Here is a 26,546-nt window from a genome sequence, read left to right on the forward strand (position 1 = left end):
GCACAGTAAATGTTTGTTTGCATCAGAAAGACTTCCATCACTGTGACTGATATTTTATCGCTCTCAAGGCATTAGGATACTAAGAAATCTTCCTCTAGGATTTGCAAGGAATGTCTGCTTTCACTGATCCCTAAAAGTTTTGTGGCGTTAACAGCAGGAGATTTGGCCTAAGTAAAAACAGTTTGCTCTTGAAGGCAGTAAGGTCCTTCATCGTTGAACAACATGCAGTAATGTAAATGACAGGGTACTAGCAAGCAGCACAGGAGCCTTAAAGGCATTTTCGCAATGTCCAAATCTCAAAGAGTGCACTGGTCTACTGTGTCCCCATTGATTTGTTGGTAGGGCCTGGAATCTCCAACATTTTTCAAGCTCCGGTTAAGCCGGATGATTCCGACTTCCCCTGTTTTCCTAAGTACACGAACCGCTCCAGGGGTCGCATCAACTAGAAGCTAGCGCAGCCCAGGTGGAGTGAAGGGGTGGCCACTGCAGCCGCTGGGCGTCTCCCTGTCGCCCCCACGAATTTGGCCCCCTCCCAGTTCTTGTCCTTCTGGGATTCAGCCCACGCTACCACCTTGGGCCCACGAGGCTAGGCTAGAGATACGCCTCCTTCTGGCCCTGAAGGGCAGCTTCCCCAGCGCTGGGCGCCGCAGAGTCTGGGCGTAGGCGAGCCCATGGGCGGGGCGGGGCGGCAGTGGGCGGGGGCGCGGGCGGAGCTCCGCCCATGCCCGCCCAGCGCGCCTGCTGTGGGGCGGTGACTGGCCCAGCCGCTCTGCGTCCCCGCCGCCCCGCAGGCCCTGGGCCCTCACATTCCCAGTGCTGCCCGGTCCTGAGTCCCGGTATCTCAGCTGCTGCGAGATGACGCTCAAGGCGAGCGAGGGCGAGGGTGGGGGCAGCATGCGCACGGCGCTTTCTGACCTCTACCTGGAGCATTTGCTGCAGAAGCGTAGTCGGCAGGAGGTGAGCGGGCCTGGCAGGTCCCCAGGGTGCTGGGCCGGGGCTCGGCTCCAGGCCCCTTCATCCACCCCGGGACTTTCCCGGTCCGCGGCCCTATCCCCTGGGGGGGTATGTTTCCGGGGGCCCTGTCCTTGGGGGTCCTGCCCAAGGGGTGGGTGGAGGCCGCTGCCACCAGCGGGGTGGGGACCCGGTGAGCTCGCGGCCTGATTCGTGCCGGGCCCCTGGTGCCGTGAATTGTTGCCCCGAGCAACCCTTCTAAGTGGAAATCTTGAGAGGCCGCGGCCCGGACCTTATTAAGGTCAAGGAAAACTTCCTCATAGACGGAAGTCGGAATAACAGAAACACTTTAAGGAACATACATCCAGGAGTAGGTCTGCCTGGTTGTTGTTGAAGTGCTTGTGTTTGGGTCAGCAGACGAGGTTGTAAAAGCCAACTTCAGGTTGTAAAGAGCTCCTCACTGTCCCTCTGCGTTTAAGCAGGTCCCCTTGTGCTATGGTGCAGATGGGGTGGCCTGTGTGTATTTGTTGTTGGAGAAAGGAATCCAGGGATTTTGGAGGTAACTCTGCCCTCCAGATTCCAGTGATGGCCAGTAAACAGCTATTAACCTCTGTTCTCAAAGATGACCTGAGAGTAGGTTATGGTTATCTGTTGATGCCTAGTAATTCTCTCCCAATCTCAGTGGTTTACAACACTGAGCATTTTCATGTTATTTCTTATACTTCTCAGTGTGGACTGACCCTAGCAAGGTGGTTGTCACTCAGGGTTTCTCACTCAGGGTCACACCACAGGGATGCTCACTTATGTGGAGGTTGATGCTGGCTCTCATTTGGAGCCATTACCCAGAAGATCAACCAGCAGCCTCTCCATATGGCTTAGTCTTCCTCACAGCATGGTGGCCAGGTACCAAGCAGTGAATGTTGACAGAGGAGAGAGAGAGAGAGAAAGAAAAGAAAGGAAGGAAGAAAAAAAGAAAAGAAAGAGAAAGCGTGCCAGGCAGAAGCTATGCTGCCTTAGAAGACCCAGGCTCAGAAGTGACAGCAGGAATCTCTTTCCTAGACTGCAAGGTCTTCCAGGGCAGGGCTGTTTCATACTCCTTTATTTTAAGTACCCAGTAAGGGGCTCCTCAGAAATATTTTCTGAATTAATAAATGACTAAAGAGATTGACATTAAGGATTTAGAATAATCCTCTAATTTCACAGATGAGGAAACTGAAGATCTGCAAGGTAAAGCAAATAGGAGAGCTGTAGACTTCTTTGGGCTGGGTGGCATTAGCTCAGGGAAACAACTGATGGACATCAGAACTGAGCTAGATTTTGTATCTGCAGAGTCAAAGATCAGTGTACTTTCTGCTTCACCACATTGCCTCTCCTTCGTATACCACTCAGAGTGAGGTAATCACACCTGTCATTTCAAATCATGACTTCAACAGCCTGGGCTTAAATGAGTGCAGAAATGAACAGGCATGGAAGACGCTATTGTTATACAAATGACAAGACAAAATTGGAATGGGCACTAGGAGAGAAACAGAGTCTAAAGCTACCTGATTGCCCATGAGCTTGGACGTGTGATTTTTTTTTCTTCCCCACAATCAGTGCTTACATGGCTGAGCCTTAACTGTTAAAAAAAAATCTCTTTATTTGAACTTATTTTTGGCAATTTTATTGAGGTATGATTGGCATATCATAGAATCATGAATTTTAATTGTGCAGTTTGGTAAGATTTGACAAATGTATAGAGTCATGTAACCACCACCACAATTGTGATAAAGAGCAAACATTTGCAACATTCCAGAAAATTCCCTCCTCGCCCTTTGCGGTCAATCTCTTTCCCCCACCTGAAGCCTGTCAACCACTGATCTATCACTATAGATTTGCCTTTTCTAGAATTTTATATAAGTAGAATCATAGGGTATGTAATATTTTGTGACTGGCTGCTTCTTTCATTCAGCACAACCTGATTTTGTATAAACCTGTCTGCTCCCTTATGGGCATGCTGGAAAGACTGTGTGCCTACTTGAAAAGAGGCCCTGTCACTACCAGAGTTATATTGTGGGCACACCCTCTGAGTAAATAGCAGTTTTTGTGGGGCTGTGAGTTTATGCCATAATATTGGAAACAATCCATCAGTTAGCTATTATAGTTTGTTTTGGTTTTATTAAAGGATTTGAAGAAGATAGAATAAGAAAACTTGCTAAATCCCTAAATGAAATAGCATTCAGACCTGTCGAGGTGAACATCTGATGGAGAATCTTCACATGATAAGGGATGGCTGTACCCCACTAACCTGCAGATTCTTATTTCTTGAGGTTCACCTTCCCTTTGGGGCTCTTACCAGTCTTTGTTGCAATACTAGGCTGTGCCTTTCACTTGTTGTATGGCCTTGGGCAAACTGCTGAAGCTCTCTGTGCCTTAGGTTTCTTGTCTCTATAAAATTGGCATGTTCAGAGGGTTGTGGTGATGTTTACATGAGTTAGTGCTTGTGAAGCACCTTGAACCACACCGGGACATGCAGGGGAATGGCCCAACCTCTCCTTAAGAGTTGTCTGCCCAGTAGTAGCAGTCAAAAAGTTTTCATACAATGGCAAGATTAGACGCAAGGAAACCTGCGAGGAAGTTATTGGCCTCAATAGAAATCATAAAATTATTTTGCTAAAAACTTCATTTAAAAGTATCACTTTATGAAAAAGTACTAAATATTGAAAACACAAAATTTCCCTTCAAATCCTAGTCCACATTTATTTATTTATTTTGAGACCGAGTCTCGCTCTGTTGCCTTTACCTGGGCTCAAACTCCTGAGCTCAAGGGACCCTCCTGCCTTGGCCGCCTGCAGTGCTAGGATTACAGGCCTGAGCCACCACACCCGGCCCACATTTAATATTGAAAAAGTATTGTCCAGGCTGTTGTTTATTGGAGCAGTCCACTCTCTACCAACTTTGAGAGTATATTATCCTTTCAAAACAAAAAAAAAGTAAAAATAAAAGTATTGTCCAAAGATAATTTTGTAATAAGTTCGAATGTAGCTTGTGTCCCATATTTAAGTATATCTCCTTCCTTGGAGAAACTAATTTTATAAGCTCTTTCTTCTTTATAGTAGTATCCATTAATGTACATAAAATTGGTTGTGAAATTCCTCATACGGCTTCTCTCCTCAGGCCTGTTTGAAGGAGCATTTTTTCGTGACCTGAAGCGATAGATTGAGAGTCCCTGAAAATTCACTTGGGCCTATCCCACATCAAAAAATAACATAACAAATAAGTCAGGCTCCAGGTGAGTTTCCACTAAGAAAACTTTTGATTCTTAGGCCATTAGATGCAGCATTACTCCACACTGCTGATCGTTCACTGTGACTCCTACTATGAGCCTGGTGCTGGGGCTAAGAAGCAAATCAGGGAGGACACAAATGCATAAACACATGCAGTGGCAGTGTGGTGTTATGATAGAGGCAGATAGAGAGTGTTGTGAAGCAGTGAGGGGCACCTAGCACTGTTGCATCCTGCATTTTGCAGTGTCTAGGATGTAATTGACAAATAGCACTCCAGGCAGAGGGAACAGCCTGTGCAAAGACACCAAGGTTCATGCTGAGTGCGGCACATTCTGGGATGTGTTGAGTGTGTGTTGAGTCCTGATTATTTATGATTTTGCCTGAGGAAGAACTTTTGTTCCAGACTTGGATCTGGTTGTTTCATTTAAGGAGGGAATGTTTCTGTTCAAGGCTTTTCTTTTCATAGAACCTGTACTTGAAAATAAAGTGTAATTTTCAAATTATTTAGTCTTCTCCCCAATTTTTCCAGTGTGCGGTGTGGTCTCAGCCAGTCTACCTCCCCTGTCCTTCACTTCCAGGCAATTCATGCCTTTTTTCAAAATTAAGAGAACTTCATATACTTTGCAGGTAGCAATCTGGTTTTATTGTGGGCCACTGGGAGCTAAATAGATTAGAATTTTGTCATGTAAGTTCTATTCTTTTTAACTAATTTGTTCTCCCTAGACAAGACACCAAAGTAGAATGTCAGGAACAGATACTTCAGGTCAAGATCAATTCCTTTAAATCAGGATGTCTCATCCTGGGCACTGTGGACATTTTGGGAATGATAGTTGTTTGTCATGAAAAGTACTGTCCTTTCACCAGTTATGACAATCACAAATGCCTTGAGACATTGCCAGGAGGGGAGATGAAATCAGTTGACATTTCACTGATGCAGAAATTTTTTCCCTAAGCAGTGAATTGCTCTAACCTTTCAATGTAGCTAAAAAAGGACTCTGAGTGTGGAGTGTAAAAAGGCAAGAATAAATACCCGTGTTTCCAAAGTTGGCTGGGGGGATGGGAAGTGATGTCAGAGATGAGGAAGAGGAAGTAAAGCCCTGAATTAGGGAACCAGTATACAACTTTAGTAACATGCAGTTTTCTTTTCTGATTTTTCACTTTTTCTTTTTTCCTTTGTATAAAGAAATATCTATGAGCAAAACATATAATAGGTTTTTGTTCAAAAGTTACCCTCCCTTGCAATGCTTTTTCTGCTTTATTTTCCTCCGTAGCACCTATTGTCATCTTCGAATATTCTAACCAATGGGTATTGTTTAGTAGCTCTATCTGCCACTACAATGCCAGCTTTGCTGTATCCCAAACACCTCCATAAACCTTCATTAGGTGAATACTACCCCTCTTGGGTAGTCTAGCTCCAAGGAAGCTCAGGTGGTCCAAGCTGTGGAATCAGCTGGCTTTCACATTTCTGAATGCAAAAGAAAAGCTCTCCTGACATTCACACTCCAGAGGAGGAGACAGAATAAATGAGACATTACTTACTATAACGTTGGGGTGATAAGTTCCTGAGGTAAGGTGAAGCAGAGGAAGGGGCCAGACAGTGGGGACAGTGGGAGTCCTGTCCTGTGCAAGGTGGGCAGGGGGCCCCTTGGTGTGGATATAACTTAGGAGCAGAGAGCTGCCCTGTAGTTACGACAGGCCCACCCCTGAACTGGTACCATTTCTCCCATATTTTGTTGATGGAGTTAATTTGTGTTAACATCTCTGCATCCTCAGATGCTCCTTTTTACCCCTAACATTAAGGCCACCTCTGTACTGTGCACTTCGGGAAGCACTGCACCTGCATTCTCTCCTTGAACCCTCACAAATTCCGAAGTCCATACTCATAGTTTAACTTCTGAAATCTGAGACTTACTAGTCGTTTAAGCTTAGACAGGTTTCTAAACCATTTCTTTTTTTTTTAGACAAGGTCTCTCTCTGTTGCCTGGGCTCAAGTACAGTGACATCATCATAGCTCACTACAGCCTCAAACTCCTGGGCTCAAGCGATCCTCCTGCCTCAGCCTCCCGAGTAGCTGGGAATACAGGCACGCGTGACCACACCTGGCTAATTTTTCTATTTTTAGTGGAGACGGGGTCTCGCTCTTGCTCTGGCTGGTCTCGAACTTCTGAGCTCAAGGGATCCTCCTGCCTCAGCCTCCTGAGTAGCTGGGACTACAGGTGTGCACCACCACACCCAGCTAATTTTTCCTTCTTTCTTTCTTTTTTCTTTTAAGAGATGGGGTCTCACTATGTTGCCCAGGCTGGTCTCAAACTCCTGCACTTCCACCTTGGCCTCCTAAAGTGCTAGGATTACAGAAGTAAGCCACCATGCCCAGCCTCTAAACCATTTTGTGCCTTCAAATATTGATCACCAAATGGGGATGAGAATTTAATTTAATGAGTGGTATTATTTATACCCTGTCCTAGCACTGGTTTAATGGTAGTGCAGGGACTCGGCACCAGGTATCTAGATTTGCAATCCTGTGTTTCTTCTATGTAGAATGGTACTACTTGCGTTTCCTGTTTTTCCTCAATAGAAGGAGAACGCTTTGTGTGTGTGTCCAGAGTGCATTGGGTAGATAAAGCATGTTGGAAAAGGATCTTTAGAGACTTGGCCTTTGGATTGATGTATGTGTTCTCAGAGGGATTTACTGCCCGAGAAACAAAGCACCTACTTAATGTGTGATTTTAAGACAGTATCTGCCAGAAAATCCTGGCTCTTAGGCCTTCCTCTCTCCCTTGTTCTTGTTATTTGTGGTTAAGCAGTGTTAATCTCTTTCTAATACCTTGGAAATTCTTGGCTTTCTCACAGTTTCTATTGGTTTTTCCCAGAGTGGAATAGGATATTGTCCATGCAAAGAGTGGGTGTTTGTGGGCACCTAGGTCCAGAGGCAGGCTGGCAAGTGTTGCTGGGCAGTTCCCAGGGTCTTTGGAGTCAGCTTGCCTTCTTGGACTGGGCCTTCCCTAAGTCTCTATGTGGGAGCAGTTGGCAAAGAGCCTAACAGAAGGCTGAACAAATGTTTGTTCTTTCCCACATTCACTGTCACTTACTCTTAATCTAGTTGTTTAGTTGCCCTTGCTCTATTCGCCCCCACCACCCACCAAGTTTCTTTTTCATCTCTTTTTTAATTCCAACTTCCTTTGAGCAACTAACTGCCTCTGCCCTTTGAACCCTGCAGCAGATGTTTCCTCCGAAGGGGATTTCAGAGCAGCAGACATTGCCACTCCAGCACTTTGTATGATTAAAGGCCAGAGTCTGGAGAACAAAGGCCAGACATGGAGTTGTGGGTGGCTGTTTACTCCCTGATTCCTCATGAATCTCAGCAGTCATCTTTAACCAGGCCACTTCCACCCTGCCTTTTCACTGGTAAGGGGTAGGCCCACCATAGCCCTGTGGCCTCTCGCGTCCACTGGAGATGAGGGGACAGTGTGGAGGTTGTAAAGTGACCTCTGTGAAATAGAATCTAGTGTCTTTGTCCTTCATTACTTGTTCAACATTACTCATGTCACATGGTGGCCTCAAGTACAAGTGTATGTCTGCATATCCTTGCTCCTGATATACCTGTAATGAGGAGATATGGGGGCTAGGTGAGGGAGTTTCTATAAGGTGAAGTTGCAGAGAAGCTGGACCTCCCATTCTCAGAGTCTCAGGAAGATAGGGTGACTCAGGGACAAGTTCATGGTAGAGAAAATTGTGCTTTGCTTTTAGAAGCCTTAGTATTGCGAGCTGGTTCTTTAATTACCATGTTGGAGGTTTCCGTTTTTCTTAGTCATCATTCGCAACTTCTGGGTAAGTGTGATAGTGACTCTTAGTCATAGTCATCGCAAAGGGGAATGTCTTGATGGATAAGCACATTTGAAAGACCAATCTTTGGGATAGCAACTCTTGAACTTTTCTGGCTAGAATGTGTTTTACCTCTGGTAAGCTTTGCTGAGTCTTTAATTTAAAGGCTGACATGTTAAAAAGCAATCATTGTAATAAAGCTGAATAAGAAAAACATGACGTAAGGGTGCCAGTTTATCTTCCTCTTCTAGGTACACTATGAACACTTGATGATATTGCATGTAGATTTCTCCTTCCTTTCAAAGGTCATTTTGTATTCAGTGGACTAAGACTTTAATCGTCATTCTTTAGAACATGCAAGGGTCCACCAAACCTGGAATCATCATAAATGGTTCACTGATGGTACATTACAGCAAAAGATAAAATAATATGATCTATGTTCACAGACTTTATAACCACCTATATATTACTATAGTAACCAAGACACATAAATGCTGATAAACTCACAGAATTCACTTCTGAGTTTGGTCTTCAGTTTTCTCAACCCCACAATTACTAGTAATAAGAGATTTGTAAGTCAGAGTGAAGGAAAGTCCCAAGTTTTTTTTTTTTTTTTTTTTTTTTTTGAGACAGAGTCTCACTCTGTTGCCTGGGTTAAAGTGCCGTGGCATCAGCCTAGCTCACAGCAACCTCCAATTCCTCGGCTCAAGCGATCCTCCTGCCTCAGTCTCCCAAGTAGCCAGGACTACAGGTGTGCACCACCACACCCGGCTAATTTTTCTATTTTTAGTAGAGATGGGTCTTGCTGTTGCTCAGCCTGGTCTTGAACTCCTGAGCTCAAGCAATCCTCCTGCCTCAGCCTCCCAGAATGCTAAGATTACAGGCATGAGCCTCCCAGAGTGCTAGGATTACAGGCGTGAGCCACTGCGCCCAGCCCCTGAGTTTCATCTCACACTTTGAAGCCAGAAATTTGGGATTCAGGCTCATCATTTTTTCACAGCAATCATTCAATCAGTGGTCCTTGAATTCTTCATTCTCTCCATTCTGCTGATAATACATGCATGGGTAAAAACAGACAGTACAGATGGTTAATTTGAGAAAAGGAATTCTTCCTCCCAACTCAATGCTGATTTTCTTCCAGTTTTCTTTAATCTACTTAGATACTTGATTTCATGGCCTTCAAATTGATCTGTGGCAGAGTTTCAGCCATATGGTCTCAGGTCACGACAGGTGATACTTTGAAGAACATATTTGTGGGCCATCAGTTTGCAACTTCTGCTTTGTTGGTTACCTTGGAACTTTAAATTATACATTAATTCCTTCATTTATTGTCCAACTAATTTAGATCCTACCTTTTGACTCCCATTCCTTTCATTTCTTTTCTCCTTTTTTTACCTCTCAACTTCTATCATGTATCATGGTTCTGATATTTACGGTCTGTTCTTTAATTATTTCATGACTTGTCTACAGGTAGATTCTAAAAAGTGGAAATTAGTAAATGGTTTTGATATTATTATAACAGGTTGCCGACCCAACATCCCACTTCTCACTGACAGATCCCTAATCTTGTTTGGATGATAAGATGCCCAACTAAATTCTTACTTTCCCATCCCCTTTTGTAGCTTGGGATGGCCACGTTCTGGGATAGATGCTGCTGGCCTGGCCTGGTCCTTCTTTTTTCTTCCTGCCTTGAAAGCATTGTCCTTTGCAGAGCTTTTAGGAATAATAGGCTTTCAATTGCCTTAATAGAAATTAATCATTGGAACATAAAAATGAAGGAATGCATGAAACTTTGAATGCTAAACATTTTCTTGAGCAATATCCTTAAGGATTCTAAGTATATCTCACATTCCCATACTGAACGTTAACTGTATCATTGAATCATCTACTGTAGAGTACCTTGGAGTTATGTGAAGTTCTGTGCTCCCAGATAGCAAGGTCAATTTTCTAAATATAACCCTATCTTAGACAGTTTTGTTATAACAGCAATGCCATATGACTTGGTGTCATGTGTGTTTTTTGAAGTTCTAGTTGCTAGATGAGACAGTTTATCTTTCTGAGTCCTTCCCTCCTTTGAGATCATCCAATAACTAATACTACTTCAAGCCTCACCATTTTATAAGAATTTCTACTGACCCCTTAGAAAGGATGCAATAAATTAAAGTTAAAATGTTATTTTTTATGATTTTATGAAGAACACTCCCTGTGTTATGAGACATATATGTCTATCCACAAGCCCCTACCCTAGACTTCCTTATCTCCTATCTTCTAGTCCTTTTCCCTCTAGGCCCTTGGGTAGGCCAGTGGGAATTGCTCAGGAATACATATAATCCCACCTGGGGTCACTTTTACTTCCTCACAAAGTGGTGATGAGGTACACTTCTCACCACTCTGCCTATGGGGAAGATTCTCCCTCCCCATTGTCTTTGAGGGTCAACCCTGGTGTGGCTGGGATGCAGCTGCCATCTATTTTCAGCTTGTACCCAAACCTTTACCCTTCCATAAACCAAGCTCTTCCTCCTCCAGCTGGCCATATGGTTTTTGTTTTAATATTTTATCTGGGGTGGGCAGGGAGCATTTTCAGAGGTTTACACTTGTAGTTCCCCATTGTGATAGCTCTTATCCCAAGCCCTGGGCTGCTTCAACATTAATAGGTCAATAAGATGAGAAAGAACCAGCAAAAGAAAGTAAGAAGTCGTGTTTCAAGGAGAAGAGAGTGGTTATCCATTGGTGTGCAGTATCCATTGGATGGCTGTGCCACAGCATATCCATTCTACTGTTCATGGACTTTAGAGGCATTTCCAAGTTTGAGCTTTTAAGAATACTGTTGCTCTGAGAAAGGCATATACTTCCCTGGGATTCCTGCCCAAAATGCATAACCTCAGTCTAATCATGAGAAAACACCAAGCAAACCCAAACTGACAGACATCTACAAAACAACAGGTGTGTCGTCTTCAAAAATGTTGAGGTAATCAAAGACAAGGAAAGGCTGAGGAACTTTTCCAAATTAAGGAGTACTATAAAGATGTGAAAACTGCATGATCCTAGATTGGATTCTGGTCTGGGGAAAAACTATGTAGCTATAAAGAACATTATGGGGATGGTTGGTGAAATTTACATGTGAACTGAGGACCAAATGATAGCATTGTCTTAATGTTAAATTTTCAGTTTTGAGAATGCTTTCTTCTTAAAAAACACACAGAAGCATTTATGGGTAAAGGAGAATGATGTCTTCAGATTATTCTCAAATGACTCAAAAATTAAATTTTATAATATTTTTAAAAAGAGTGCTGGCTGTGCTGACATTCTGTCCACATTTTGGGTACACATGGCTATCTGTCTCTGTTGAGTGGGAATGGAATGGCTGGGTTGTGGCCACATTAGTAGAGACCCCAGTGCGATTTCCTCAGCTTGCATGCCCACTTGCATAGTAGGAGAGTGTCAGCTCCCCATTCCATGGCTTGCCTTTTTATTCTCTTAATGACATTTCCCCCCAATATTTTGTTTGAAAACTTTCAAACTTACTGAAAAGATGAAAGAATTTTATAGTAACACCCATATAGCCACACCTCCTAGATTCTACAATTCACATGTTGCCATGTTTACTTTATCACATATCTATCCAAAAAACATCCATCTAGCTACCATTTTTTTTTTGGCATTTCAAAATAAGTTGCAGATATCAGAGCACTTCACCCCTAAAAGCTTCAGCATGCATATCATTGGCTAGAGGAGTTCAGTATGTGTTTGCAGTTCTTTTTTTATTTTGAGGTAAAATTTACGTACAGTGCAATGCACAAGTGTCACATGTTTGGATGAGTTTTAACAAATGCATACACCTGTGTAATCCAACCTCCCATGATAATACAGAACATTACCAGCATCCCAGAAAGTTCTTCCCAGCTAGTCCCTTCCCCTTCCCATCAGAGGCAACCACTGTTTTAATTTCTTTTTTTACAATAGTTTTGCTTGTTCTAAAACCTCATATAAATCATATCATATGCTATGTACTCTTTCACTCAATATAATGTTTCTGAGATTCATCCATACTGTTGCCTATATTAGCAGTTTGATCCTTTCCATAGCTGAGTAATGTTGTATCGTATGGAAGCACTACAGTTGGTTTGTGCATTCTTCTGTGGATGAACACCTGAGTTACTTCCATTTTTAGCTATTATGAACATAAAGCTGCTATGAACATTGGTGTACAAGTATTTATGTGGACACATGTTTTCTTTTCTCTTGGGTGAATCCCTAGGAGTGGAATTTCTGGGCCATAACTTTATATAAGAAATTGCCAAACTCCTTTCCACAATGGCTGCACCATTTAACATTCCCACCAGCAGTGTATCAGAGTCCCAACACCTGATATCATCTGTCTTTTTCATTTTTGCCACCCTAGTGGGTGTGTAGTGGTATCCTGTTGTGGTTTTAATTTGCATTTCCCTGATTACAGTGATGCTGGGCACTTTTTCATATCTTATTTGGTAAAGAGTCTGTTCAAATCTTTTGTCCATCTTTTGGTGAGTTGTTTGTCATCTTGTTATTGAGTTGTAAGAGTTCTTTATATGTGCTGGATTACAAGTCCTTTGTCATATGTAGGTATTGCAAATTTTTACTCTCAGGCCGTGCCATACATTTCCAGTTTTTTATGTATCTTTTGATGAGAATTTTTTAGTTTGATGAAGTCAATTGTTTGCTTTTATGATTATTATTCCCTGTGTCTTGTCTACTAAACCTTTGCCTACCTCAGTGGAGTTTTTTATTGAATAAACTTCTTAATTTTAAGTATTTATCTTTTTAGTTTTTCTTTGATACTTAGGACCTTTTATGTGACATTTTTGCCTACTCCAATGTCCTGTGTTTTCTTCTCAAAGCTTGGTTGTTTTACCTTTCACATTTGGGTCTATAATTCATCTGGAATTGGTTTTTGTATATAAAATGAGGTCAAGATTCATTTTTTCCATGTGCTTATCTGATCAGCCCAGCACTGTTTATTATGCAGACCTTCCCCACTGCACTGCAGGGTCACCTTTATCATCAATCAGCTGAGCATATATGTATGGGTCTGTTTCTGCAGTTTCTATTCTGTTACATTGGTCTTTCTGTTACACTGCCACAGTGCCTTAAATTACTTCAGATTTATAGTAAAGAGGTATTGCTCTCTAGTATTGTAAGTCATTCAACTTTGCTGTGTTCGAGATTAGGGGAAGGGGCCACAGTGGCAATGCCATCCTGGGATGGTGGGAGGGGTAGTGGTGATCTCATCTGGAGGTGGCCACTTGGTTCCGGGCAATATTATTGTTATCATCATGGTCCAAGGCCTAGTACTAAGTGCCTCATTCTCCAGATACAAGCTCATCTTATGATCTATGAGAAACTAATGCTAACCTGAATTACTTTTACTGCTGTGTGTCCTAGAGCATCAGGTTGCCTGAGGAAGTAAAGAGGAGAAGAGGTCTTGTGCTCACCAGTATGCCTGTCACCAGAGAGGTGCTCATTGTTTGGAACAGGAATGGCTGTTGTCATCTGTGCTTTCTTCTCCCTTTGTAGTTGTCCCCTTCTGCCTCCTCTCATCATAAATTAATTTAGACACACCCTGGATCTTTGCTGTAGTGTGTGCACCATACAGGTACACAACCACTTACCAGAAACCCTTGGGGCCTGAGATACTTTAGAATTCAGAATTTTTCAAATTTTGTTATAACATTTCTGCAGCAATCTAGATAAACATGTTTATTAAGTTGGATGAGTAAAGCTTACAAACAGCTTCATATCCATTCAAATGAGATTGGAAGCCAAATTTATGAAATAAGTTTTTGGAGCCTTTTGGAATTTACAGTTACAGATTATGGACTGGCTGTGGGCCTTTGGTCCTTATTTCACCTGTTGCTCTCTTGTTTGGACTTGCCAGGCTGTATCGCACCAGTTGAATGCTGTAACTGAGGACATGTACACCAATGGTTCTGCTGCCCCAGGTAGCCCTGCCCAGGCCAAGGGGCAGGAAGTGCGGAAAGTGCGACTCATACAGTTTGAGAAAGTCACAGAGGAGCCCATGGTAATTCCTTGTAATATTGTTACCCACCACTTATTCTCTATACCGAGAGTCACCGGGTGTCCCCCGCTCAAGTCCTTCTTAGAGCAGGCTTCATGCCCGTTCTAGTTGAGGACTATGCTGGATATGGATCAAAAATATTTTTCCTGAGAAATCATCTTAAATTGTGTTAAAAAATAACCCCAGAAAGAGCTTAATATAAAACTTATTGTGTCATTGCCTTTATTTCAGGGAATCACTCTGAAGCTGAATGAAAAACAGTCCTGTACAGTGGCCAGAATTCTTCATGGCGGCATGATTCATAGACAAGGTATTCTGGGGGGAGGTCCTAGGTCATGTTTTATTCAGGGATTAATCACTCCGTGTGCATGATAAGATCTCCGTAGGAATTGCCAGTATCACCCTCTCTCCCTCTGAGCCTTCTTTTGCACGTATTTATACTGATATTCTTCTAGTTAGTTCATCTGTGAACAATTACCACATGCCACTAATTAAGACTTTGCGTATACAGCAGTGAAGAGAACAGACCATTTCTACCCTCCTGGAGCTAACAGTTTAACTGAGAAAACAGACATTAAACAAATAATTATGATTAACTATTGCATTTCCTTAATGTTAAACTGCCATCAATTTTCAGATGCATCATTTAGTAAAACCTACTTTGGGGAGTGATGAGAGAACAGAATAATACACTAAAATACAGCATGTTCTTAGCAGGTGATGGTAGCCTGTATTTGGCCACCTGATTCACATACACTTTGAACCCTGCCTGAGACTTTTCCTAGTGTTGGGGTTATGGCTACTCAAAAGGAAGTAGTTTTCCTACTCCATTAACTCCTACCCTTTTATGTTTAATTAAGACTTTTTTTTTGTATCCAAGGTGACACAAACATTGGTAGCTGCTCTTTACATAGAATCTAAATATTGATTAACTTTACCATGTGATAGCATGTTGGGGTTTTAGCTAAACAACAAAGAAATATTGAACTTGCTGGTGAATGAGGAGTACTGAGTTCTTTGCCTTGCTTTGTTATTCTTTTTAGTATGTGCATATGTGTCATAGTCTCCTGGAGTCAGTAGCCACTCCAGTTCCAGGCGCTTTTATTGTGCTGTTGGAGGTCAAGGAGGGTGAGATAGTCTCGAACTGAATCAAGGGATTCAAAAGGACATTCCCATCTCTCATGGTTGAATGTTTTCAATCCTGTGTACTTTACATAATCTATTTTATAACATGCTCGAAACACTGGGTATCTTGAGTTGTAATGACAGCTCTTGTGTGGTCTTTTATACTTTCGTGGATTGATTTTTCATTTCATGGCAGGCTCACTTCACGTGGGGGATGAGATCCTAGAGATCAATGGCACAAATGTGACTAATCATTCAGTAGATCAGCTGCAAAAGGCAATGGTAGGTATTTTCTATGCTAGATAAAGATCTTCCATTGTGTCCGTGAAGTGTTGATACACATTTTTCTGTCAAAGTATTCGTACCCTATTGAGGCAGCTCTTATCACTGCTAATCTTTATTCTATGTAAGAAATGACAATTCTCTGGTTTAATTTAGTAAAATTCCAAAGCAGGGCAAATAACCCAAAGCATCAATCTGGTGGGATGTAAAGAACATTGGACTGGGAGTCAGAAGGCCTTGGTCTTTAATGGCAGCTTGGAATCCTGGCTCTACTTTATTTTAGCTCTGTGATTTCAAGCAGGTAAATTAACTTCTCTAAGTCTTCATTTCCTCAGAGACTTATTATGAGGCGTGAATGAAATATTATAAATGAAAAGTTGGATATGCTCCTTAGATCCAATTGATATTTTGTCAAGCACCTATTTATTAGGTGCCAGGCATTGTGATAAATATATATATTATAGCTATTTGCTGAAGGCCAGACCCTCTCTTGTTACAGGTACAGTTTTCAGTGGGTTCTGGTGGCCACTCTTTCAGGCCTAGCAGTGGTAATGGCTTCTCCCAGTTGCAGATCTTGGAGTGTTTCAAACCCTTCCTTGATGGATCCCTTGTTGTGAATAGTTCCTTCATTAAATTCTCTTCAAACACCCTTTTTGAATGTGCCATCTATATCTTACTGGGATCCTGAGTAATTAGTACCAGGAATACCCTCAACAAACAGACCCTAAAAATGGGATTCTAAGATTGGGCTGCTTATAGATGAGTATATGAAAATAACCTTCTTGCTGGAGGAGATGGTACACTGGTAAGCCACAGCATGCAATGGCCATTTGGGTTATTACTTGTGGTGTCATGGAATGGAGGACAAGTGGAGAATGAAGTGATGGGAGATCAAGTGGCTATTGCCCTTGGTTACTATGGCAGCAGTGAGGCATACAATGATTGTAGTATAGGCCAGCTGCTTTTGATGACCGTATAGAACAACAGAGAGGAAAGGACAAATTGGAGGCATTAACTGCCCAACTCAGAGCAAGGTTAGAAACCTGAAAGCCTCTGGGCAGCATTAACGGCATTCTTTATCTATCTCCTGTAGACACCAGGCAGATGTGACTCAAGAGCAACACCAGGGCCTGGCTGTAGGGTTTAATACCACTTGGATCTGCAACTCTACCAGGTCCTTTAGGGTCAGGTCATGGCACTTGAGGAGACACATTCCTTTCTGGTGGAAGCAGCACTCTCACCCCCAGGGAACTCAGTGAGGGCCTACAATAAATGAGGTTGCGATCTAGGAAATTTCAGGGCAGGCTGTAGAGCAGTGGTTCTCAAAACTTTAGTGTGAATAAGAATCACCTGGAGGGCTTGTTAAACCACAGCTGCCTGCCTCCCAGCCCCACCCAGAGTGTATGATTCAGCCAGTCTAGTGGAAGGGCTCAAGAATTTGCATCTCTAACAAGTCCCAGATGGTGCTGATGCTACTGGTCCAGGGACCACACTTTGAGAATCACTGCTTGGGTCTTGTTACACAAAAGTATTATCCCTGGACCAGCAGCATCAGCATTGCCTAGGGTTTGTAAGAGATGCAAAAATCTTAGATCTATGCCCTAGATCTCCTGAATCAGAATCTGCATTTTAACAAGAGTCTCAGATGATTCGTATGCATGTTAAAATTTGAGAAATACCACAATAGAGGAAGTAGTTCAAAGATTCAAGGGATATTGAATTAGGTCTATTATGTACACTCTCTAATTGAACCAGAAGGTGGTTTTTTACTTGAGATAGAGATGAGGAAACTGAACCTTGGAGAGTTTTGAAACTTGCCCACAGTCACATGGCCATTTAAGGATAGACCTGGGATTGCTTTAATCAAAAGTCCACACTTAGACTTCTGCTTCTGACCAAGATATAATAACAGGGACCAGATTTGCCCTGCTTCTTGAAACAACCCAAATGCTAAATGTTCCTGCACCTAATGACAAAATACTTGAAATAAAAACTGGTAGAATTTCAAGGAGAAGCTAAATCCACAATTACAGTTCTAGATTTCAGTACCCCTCTCTTAATAACTGGCAGAACAAGTATCCCAGAACATCAGTGAGGATGTAAAAGACTCAAATGACACTATCAGCCAACTTGACCTAACAGACATATAGAGAACACTCAACCCACCAACAGCAGAAAATACATTCTCCTAGAGTAGTGGTCCCCAACCTTTTTGGCACCAGGGACTAGTTTCCCGTGGACAGGTGTGAAGGGGGAGGAGAGGCTCAGGAAGTGATGTGAGTTATGGGGAGCGGCTGTAAATACTCTTGCTGGCCTGCCAGCACCTCCTGCTGTGTGTCCCCCCTGGCACATGCACCCCCTTTCCTAAGTTTCATGGAAGAAAATTTTTCCACGGACGCGGGGGGTGGCAGGGCAGGGAGAGGGCAGCAGAGCTCTGTGGCCGGTCCCTAACAGTCCGCGGACCAGTACCGGAGTTTGGGGACCACAGCTCTAGAGTATACAAGGAATATCCTCCAGGAGAGATCACATGCTAGGTCACAGAACAAGTCTCAACAGATTTAAAAAGATTCAGATCATACAAAGTGTGTCGTCTGACCACGATGAAATTAAATTAGAAATTAAAACCAGAAAGATACCTGGAAAATCCCTAAATATTTGGAAATTAAAGAGAACACTTCTAAATAATCCATAGGTCACAGAAGAAATTACAAGGAAAATTAGAAAGTATCTTAAGGTGAATATAAATGGAAACACATTCAGAATTTGTGTAATGCCACTAAAGCAGTTCCAAGGGGGGATTTCACAGCACTTAATGTCTATATTAGAAAATAAGAAAGGTCTCAAATCAGTGTCCTCAGCTTCCACCTTAAGAAACTAGAAAAAGAACAAATGAAACCCAGAGTGAGAAGAAGAAAGGAAATAAACAATACAAATAGATTGGACAGGAATCTGGATGAATGTGAAAGGCAAAGGAGTTTTTTAAAAGATAGGTCTAGGCGGGGCGCAGTGGCTCACGCCTGTAATCCTAGCACTCTGGGAGGCCGAGGTGGGTGGATCGTTTGAGCTCAGGAATTCGAGACCAGCCTGAGCAAGAGCGAGACCCCGTCTCTACTAAAAAAAATAGAAAGAAATTAGCTGGACAACTACAAATACGTATAGAAAAAATTAGCCGGGTATGGTAGCGCATTCCTGTAGTCCCAGCTACTCGGGAGGCTGAGGCAGAAGGATTGCTTGAGCCCAGGAGTTTGAGGTTGCTGTGAGCTAGGCTGACGCCATGGTACTCTAGCCCAGGCCACAGAGTGAGACTCTGTCTCAAAATAAATAAATAAAAAATAATAAAAGGTCTGAAGTAGGTTACTTGTATTTTTATATTTATATTTACATGTTTATATATGAGCTAATGAGAACATCTGAAGGAACCAATTCTTTTCCTTGAAAACAGGTAAATAAAGAGAAAGCATTTATCCTTTCTTTCCTATATGAACTGTACCACTGGGTAACCAGACAGTGAATTAGGAAGAAGGTTTCTCTATGGAAGTATTCTGGCTCATAAATGAAGACAGGATTATAGAATTAGCATATCATATTGTTATGCTAGTTTATGGGGCAATACACTTTTATATTAAAGCAAAAATTGCTCTATAAAATCTCAAAATGCAAAGATAGCTGTTGGGGAAAAAACCTGGGGCTTTGAGGGGGAAATAATTTTATGAAACCTCAAATCATCCAAGTTGGTTTTCCTTACGATTTTATTTCCCCTTTCTTTTTTAATAGAAAGAAACAAAAGGAATAATCTCATTAAAAGTAATTCCCAACCAGCAAAGTCGTCTTCCTGCACTACAGGTGGGTGGCACCATTTTCTCTGTTGTGATGATGGCAGGATTCAGGCCATGTTGTCTTATATTCTTAGAGATTTCATTATAAGTGATGTGAGTCTAACTGTAAGTTCTAAATATCTCATAAGTGTGTAACTGCTTGGCTCAAGGTCCCATTATACCCTGCCTGTTGCTCTCTGAACTAAAATACAGTCACTCATTCCTCTTTTATTGAGGCAAAAGACAGCGATCCTTTGTGAGTGGTCCGAGAGGAAAGGGTAATCTTATTCTACAGATGGCAAAGAATCAGTACAACTCCAAGAGGAAAATGGGCAAAGGGAATGAAGAGATCATTCACAGAAGAAAAACTACAAATCAGCATTGAACTTATGAAAAAATATCCAATCTTACATGTCATCAAAGAAATACAAATTAAAATATTCATGAGATACTAATTTTCGCCAAGGAAATTGGCAGATATTTTAAAAAATAGTAATCATAAAGCGCAGTGATTTATAGTGCCAAAGTAAAGAAAGAAAAGATAGAGTCTTTTGAGCACTTATTCAAAATCTATCGAGGGTCCACCATGTATAAATTACTGTGCTAGAACATGGAGGCGATACAAAGAGAAATGGCATATTCCCAGTTCTTCAGCTGATGGAGGAATAGCTTGGACAGGGCCTTGGCAAGTGAATATGGAAGAAGTTTAAAGAAAGTCCTCTCCAATACTTAGAATATCATCTGGCTTTTTTTTTTTTTCATTTTGGCCATTCTGGTGGTGGTATAACATTGTGATTTTAATTTGTGCTTCTCTGATGACTAATGAGAGTAAACTCCTTTTTATATATGTTTTTCCCACTTGGATATCCTCTTTTATAAAATATCAGTTCAAATATATTCTGGTAAGAGTACTCTGTCATATGTATCCCAAGTATGTTCTCTTCCTCTGTGGCTTATCTTCTCATTTTCTTCATGGTACAGTTAATGAATAGAAACTCTTTATTTTAATGAAATACCATCTACCACTTTTTTCCTTTTATGATTAGTGCTTTTTATGTCCTGTTAAAAAATTTTTTGCTTACTGCAGGGTAAAGATGATATTCTCTCCTATGTTTTCTTCTAAAATTTTACTTGTTTTCTTTTTCACATTTGGATCTCCAACCCATCTGGAATTGATTTTTGTATATACTGTAAGGTAAGAAGTCACAAATCCAGTTTTTCCATATGGGTATCAATTGATCCAGCATCATTTATTGAAATAAGCATCCTGTTCCTATTGTACTGCATCATCACTTTTGTCATAAGTAATATATGTAGGTATATTTTTGAACTCTTTCTTCTTTTCCATTGGACTATTTGTTTAACCCTGTGTTAAGCCTACATGTCAATTTGGGGAGAATAGACATCTTCATAATATCCCAATAGAAGTAGTGATAGCAGACATCTTTCTCTATTTCTCAATTTTAAAGGGAAAGCTTTTAATATTTCACTGTAAAGTATGATGTTGGCTGTAGGATTTTGTGGGTTAGGGTTAGGTAAACAAGCTCCCTTCTATTCCAAGTTTGCTCAGAATTTTAATCTTGAATGGGTTTTAAATGTTATCAAATGTTTTTTGTATATCTGTTAAGAAGATCGTATGATTTTTCTCTATTTTTCTTTTAATGTGAATTTATTGCCTTCAGGTGGTAAGCCTTCTTGTGTTGCTGAACTATTAATAGATTCTGTTCGGTCATGATTTATCACCCTTTTTATATATAACTGTATTTGATTTGCTTAATATTTTGTTTAGGATTTTTTTTTTTGAGACAGAGTCTCACTTTGTTTAGGATTTTTACATCACTGTTGTTGAGAGAGATTGTAAGATTCTTGTCAGATTTTGGCGTCATGGTTATGCTAGACTTATGAGTTGGGAAGTGCCATCATTTTCTGTAATTTGCGTTTGTTGAGATTAGCCCTCTTTCTTCAAACGATGTTTGGAAAATTTATCAGCGAAGTCATCAGATAGGCACGCGTGCGCATGCGCACGTGTGTGTATGTATGTTTGGGAGCAGGGGAGAATTTTCAATAATAAATTCAAGTTCTTTGATAGAAATGAGTGTTCATATTTTCAGTTTCTTATTTATTGTGTCACTTTTGGTCACTTGTGTTTTTCAAGGAATTTGTTAAATGTATTGGTGCGAAATTGTTCATATCCTCATATAACCTTTTTACTCTAAGTTCTCTACTGATCTCTACTAGTAAATTGTGTCTTCTCTATTTTCTTAATCTTTTCAAAGAACCAATTTTGTCTCTGTTGATCTTCTCAACTCTGTTTATTTTCTGTTTCTTTCTGCTCTTTATTATTTATTTCCTTCTTTCTTTGAGTTGCACTCCTAATCCTACTACCATACATAACCAATATTAAATTCTCATGTAGTGTCGTCCAGTCTTTTTTTTCTATGCATAATAAATACTTATTTTTTTATTTCCAGTATACTAGTTATTGTTTTTGTTTTATGATATTCTCATTTAATGTCATATCAGTATCATTTTCCAAAGGCATTACATATCCTTCTACAAATTGATTTTTATCATTTATATTCAGTAGATGACCATATTTAACTAATTCTCCATTCTTGGAAAATTAGGTTGTTTCCAATACTTCACTCTTATAAATACTGTTGTGATGAACATACTTATCTACACACATTGTTACTGACAGTTCTGTTTTGTATCAGATAAATCCATAGAAGTAAAATGTGGGGCTAAGGGGTATTAATATTTTAAGACTTTTAGCACATTCATATTGTTAGATTATCTTCTAGAAAAGGTCTGCCAAGTTTATTTAATGTACTTGTAAAAATATTTTTTTCAAGGAAACACATATATTTAAGATACTTAGATCCAATAACTACAAACATGTTGACCTAGAAAGGCATTTCATGCCTTCCTGTTAAAGGGATTAGTTCTGATCCCTCTGCAAACACAACAGTAAGCAACTCCAATTACTTCAGGGTTCTGATTTCTCTCTCTTGGGTGCTCCTTGTTGTTCATTCAGTTCTGACCCTATTTATTCTACCTCCATGCTCTGATGTATTTCTTTTGAAGCTGCCACCTGCAGTTCCCTTTGCCTTCTTTTTCAGATGTTCATGAGAGCGCAGTTTGACTATGATCCCAAAAAGGACAATCTGATCCCTTGCAAGGAGGCGGGACTGAAGTTTGTTACTGGGGACATAATCCAGATCATCAACAAGGATGACAGCAATTGGTGGCAGGGGCGGGTAGAAGGCTCCTCCAAGGAGTCAGCAGGATTGATCCCTTCCCCCGAGCTGCAGGAATGGTGAGCTGCTTTTATGCAGGTGAAATCTGCAGATGGAAGGGCCACATGCCTGCCACAAATAATTGCTTAGCTTCAGAAATCTATCATCTGTTGTATAGTTTCTGTTTCTTGATCAAGCAGACCTCCTAGCTTCCCTGGCATAATGAGTAAGGGTGAGTCAAACATAAATGAGTTGATAAGCTGACTACAGGCTGCTATAGGCAAGGGAGTCTGAATAGCTCTTCATTCCTATGTGGGCTTCTTATTCCCTCCAATGCTTTCCCCATGGTTACTAAGCAAGTGACAGACAATGCTGGGACTAGAGCCCTCCCTGGTCTCCTGCCTCTTAAGCTAGTACCCATGCTGTTTCTCAGATTTCTTCTGAGTCCTACAAAAAAAACAGTCACATATAAGTATGTGTCCTTTTTACAAATTCCTAGTACATAGAAGAAATAATTCCTGTCCCCAAGTCACATTGCTCACTTAGTTCCAGATTATACCATAGGAGTGGTAGAAAAATCCACATATAACAGTTCTAACTGATTTCACATCCAACACTGACCCTCCCTCTGCCTCTGCAAAATAACCCCACTGTAAAGATTACAACCTCAAGGCGTATTTTTTCACATACCAATCTTTTAGTTTTAAGCCAGAATTCTGGTTGATCTGGTCTCCAGTGATGATACAAACATGGCACTGAACCACAGGATGTGCTTTACAGAAATAAAATTTTACCATTAGAGCAACAAAGGAAATACAATACAGACCCTGGATGATATTGGTAAAAGCCCTGAGCATATTGGCTGTGGCTTCTAGGCCATTTTCAGAGCTAACACCTCATGGAGAACATTGCAGGATTGGGAGCAGCAGATGGCTGAGGAAGACCCACAGAATACAAGATCAAACTGTGCATCATAACTTATTAATGAGGCATTAAATCGAGGGCAACACACGTAACCTAAACATCTGTACCACGGGGAGGGTGGCGGGAGGAGGGGGGAGGAGGGAGGAGGGGACGGGTATTTGTATACACAAGGAGTGCAATGCGCACTACCCGAAGGATGGACATATTTGAAACACGGACTTCGGTGGGGGGGAACCAAGGGCAACACACGTAACCTAAACATCTGTACACCCATAATTTGCTGAAATAAAAATAAATAAATAAATAAATCCATTTAGTGGGTTGCAAGAAGTATTTCTTTTAAACAATGACATTTTTTTTTAACTTTGGGAGGCCGAGGCAGCAAAATCACTTGAGGCCAGGAGTTTGAGACCAGACTGAACAACATCGTTAGACCCCATCTCTACAAAAAAATTTTTAAAAGTTAGCTGGGCCTGATGGTGTGTTCCTGTAGTCCCAGCTACTTGGGAGGCTAAGGCAGGAGGATGGCTTGAGCCCAGGAGTTTGAGGTTGCAGTGAGCTATGATCATGCCTGGGCAACAAAGCAAGACCTCTTTTAAAAAAATGATGTTGAATGGAAAAATTAGAATATATTACACATAGTAATAGAAGTTGTATGTGTGGTGTGTATGTAGGTGTGTGTTTTTTTTTTATAGATGCATGTATGTGTAATATAGGGTTGAACGTATAATCTATTTCGTACAATGAGGTAGGGTCATAAAGGTTTGAGAAGCACTGGACCAGAGAAAGTGATTTGTTTGTGGGTTGTATTTGGAATCCTCTGAGAGGTGGTGGGCACAGACTCAAGGAGTAGTCCCTCTTCCTGCTGCCCATCTTCCTTCCCATGTGAAAAGCGGAGGTATAGGAGGAGGGATAGAGAGACACAGAGAGACTATGAGACAAAAGAAAAATGGAGAGATAGAGACAGAGAGGCTGAGAGACAAAGGAGAGGATGAGAGAGAATGATGGGGACGCTGTTAGAGAATGAGTGGCTGGGAGAGTCAAGGACAACATGAAGTTTTGTGGCTAGTGCAAAGGGAAGGAAGTGAATTGGTATAGAGGTTTAGTATAGAATGGACAGGGGGTCACCTGGTCCTGTCACAGGACAGGCAAATGAGCCTGAGGCTTCTTCACTGAGGATCTGCTGACTCTGTGGTTGTCTTTTCCTATCAGGCGCGTGGCAAGCGTGGCTCAGTCAGCTCCGAGCGAAGCCCCAAGCTGCAGTCCCTTTGGGAAGAAGAAGAAGTACAAAGACAAGTACCTAGCCAAGCACAGCTCAAGTAAGCTTTCTGAGCCTTCTCCCTCCAGTTTCCTTAACCAGCAGAGAAGGGGAGGTGGTGCAGTGTGCAGTGGAACATACATTATACAGAAAGCATGTCATTTCTTCCGGTTTTCTCTTATTAAATTCATCTTCACAAGCTGACTGCAGTCAGGGAGACAATGTCAGTAGATGTAAAGGAAGGCCCGTGGTCTGCCCACATCTCATTGCCTCAACCCTCAGGTAACCAACTGAATAGCCTTCCAGACTGTTCTCCATGCTCACACCTTGCTTAGTGTGTCAACGCCTTCAGCATGACCCAACTGCAACCCTAGAGAGTAGTATATTTTCCTGACAACTAATTCTGGCTTTTTTACCTGCCATGATAGAACATATAATATAGTAAAATTATAAATGGGTTCAAGCAGGTTACAGATAACAAATGAATAATCTACCATTCAACTACCATTTATTAAATGTATGTCAGGAGCCTACACAGAAGTAGATGTGGCTGGAGTGTGTGTCCAGGGAGAAGGGAAGTGGGCCAGAGGGAGAGACCAGGGTCAGGTCATAGGGAGCTTTGTCTACCTTCTCTACTGTTTTACATTTTGTATTGTAGTCTCCATGGAGCTAGCGAAGGGTTTTGAGCAGAGGATTAATGTGATCAGCTTTTCATTTGCTTCTGTCTTTCTGGTAGCAGTGGAAGAAGAACCCCAGAAGAGGCCAGGAAATAATTGTGGCAGTCTGGGGGGTTGTGGGGGGTGGGATGGATGGAGAGACAGGATGAGACCCAGGTTCCATCTTGAGTAGCTGGGTTGATAACACCATTCCCTGAGATAAGGGACATTTTACACAGTACAGAGATCATGTTGGCATTGTTGAGTTCTAAGTGTCCCTGAGACAGCCAACTGGCACGTCTAGGGACTTGGAGCTGAGGGTAGCATCTATGTTGGAAATAGCCATCAGATTACTGAAATTACAGAGAAAAAGTACAGGAGACCAAAAAGGTTGGCTCAAAGTGACAGAAGAAGAAAGGTCCAAAAACTTAAACTCCCTTGCTCAAAACTCCCTCAGAACACTAAAAATAAATACAATCCAAAGTCTGTTCTCCCATTGACCTCATCTCCAGTCACTCCCTCCCTGTTTGTCAATATGTGGCCAGGCTCTTTCCCACCTCCAGGGCCTGGACCACTGTTCCCCAGCTCTGGGAATGAACACTGCTTGGTTTTCTTTGTCTCTAGTTTTTGACCAGTTGGATGTTGTTTCCTACGAGGAAGTTGTTCGGCTGCCTGCATTCAAGAGGAAGACCCTGGTGCTGATTGGTATCTTCTCATTGCCTCTGTGCCGCTGTGATAGTTAAAGAATACATTTCTGTCCTCACTTTCCTGCCTACATTATGTACCCACCCCAGAAAAAGGCAGTGAGAAAAAAATGGAGTGAGGTCTCTTAGGTTCTCCATATAGAACAGGTATAAAGAATTTTCTGGGTCCTTTTGAGTACCCCATCTGGGTTTACTTCACAAGTGACACTAAACCTTACAAACTATTCTTTTAGGTTGGGTTTTGTGCTGGCAGCTCCTAAACTGGGTTTTGCTCTTTGTTCATCCAAGTGGCTGGCAGTGATAATACGCTTTTTTGTTTAAGTACACGTTAGAGTGCTTTGTTAGCACTTTGTTAGTGGGGGGTCCCTGAGCTGTTCAGTCACACACATTAGCCCTGGAAGCTCCCTTCCCCCAAGCAGTGACTCTGACCTGAAATAGAATGAGTCCTT

The 26,546-nt window shown here is 41.6% G+C and overlaps 1 protein-coding gene across 1 annotated transcript in view; it reads left to right on the top strand.

The window, feature by feature from the left end:
- Positions 1–723: 723 nt before the first annotated feature.
- Positions 724–26,546, top strand: part of MPP1 (membrane protein, palmitoylated 1, 55kDa) — a 31,537-nt gene continuing 5,714 nt past the window's right edge. Inside the window, exons 1-8 of the mRNA XM_012661590.1 lie at positions 724–957; positions 13,954–14,097; positions 14,326–14,404; positions 15,416–15,501; positions 19,276–19,344; positions 22,439–22,635; positions 24,692–24,798; positions 26,018–26,098. Of these exons, the coding sequence (XP_012517044.1) occupies positions 856–957; positions 13,954–14,097; positions 14,326–14,404; positions 15,416–15,501; positions 19,276–19,344; positions 22,439–22,635; positions 24,692–24,798; positions 26,018–26,098 (865 nt within the window). The 5' untranslated portion in view covers positions 724–855. The remainder of the gene's footprint in view (positions 958–13,953; positions 14,098–14,325; positions 14,405–15,415; positions 15,502–19,275; positions 19,345–22,438; positions 22,636–24,691; positions 24,799–26,017; positions 26,099–26,546) is intronic.

The sequence above is a fragment of the Propithecus coquereli genome, unplaced genomic scaffold (genome assembly GCF_000956105.1).
Source record: "Propithecus coquereli isolate 6110/MARCELLA unplaced genomic scaffold, Pcoq_1.0 Scaffold720, whole genome shotgun sequence".
NCBI lineage: Eukaryota > Metazoa > Chordata > Mammalia > Primates > Indriidae > Propithecus > Propithecus coquereli.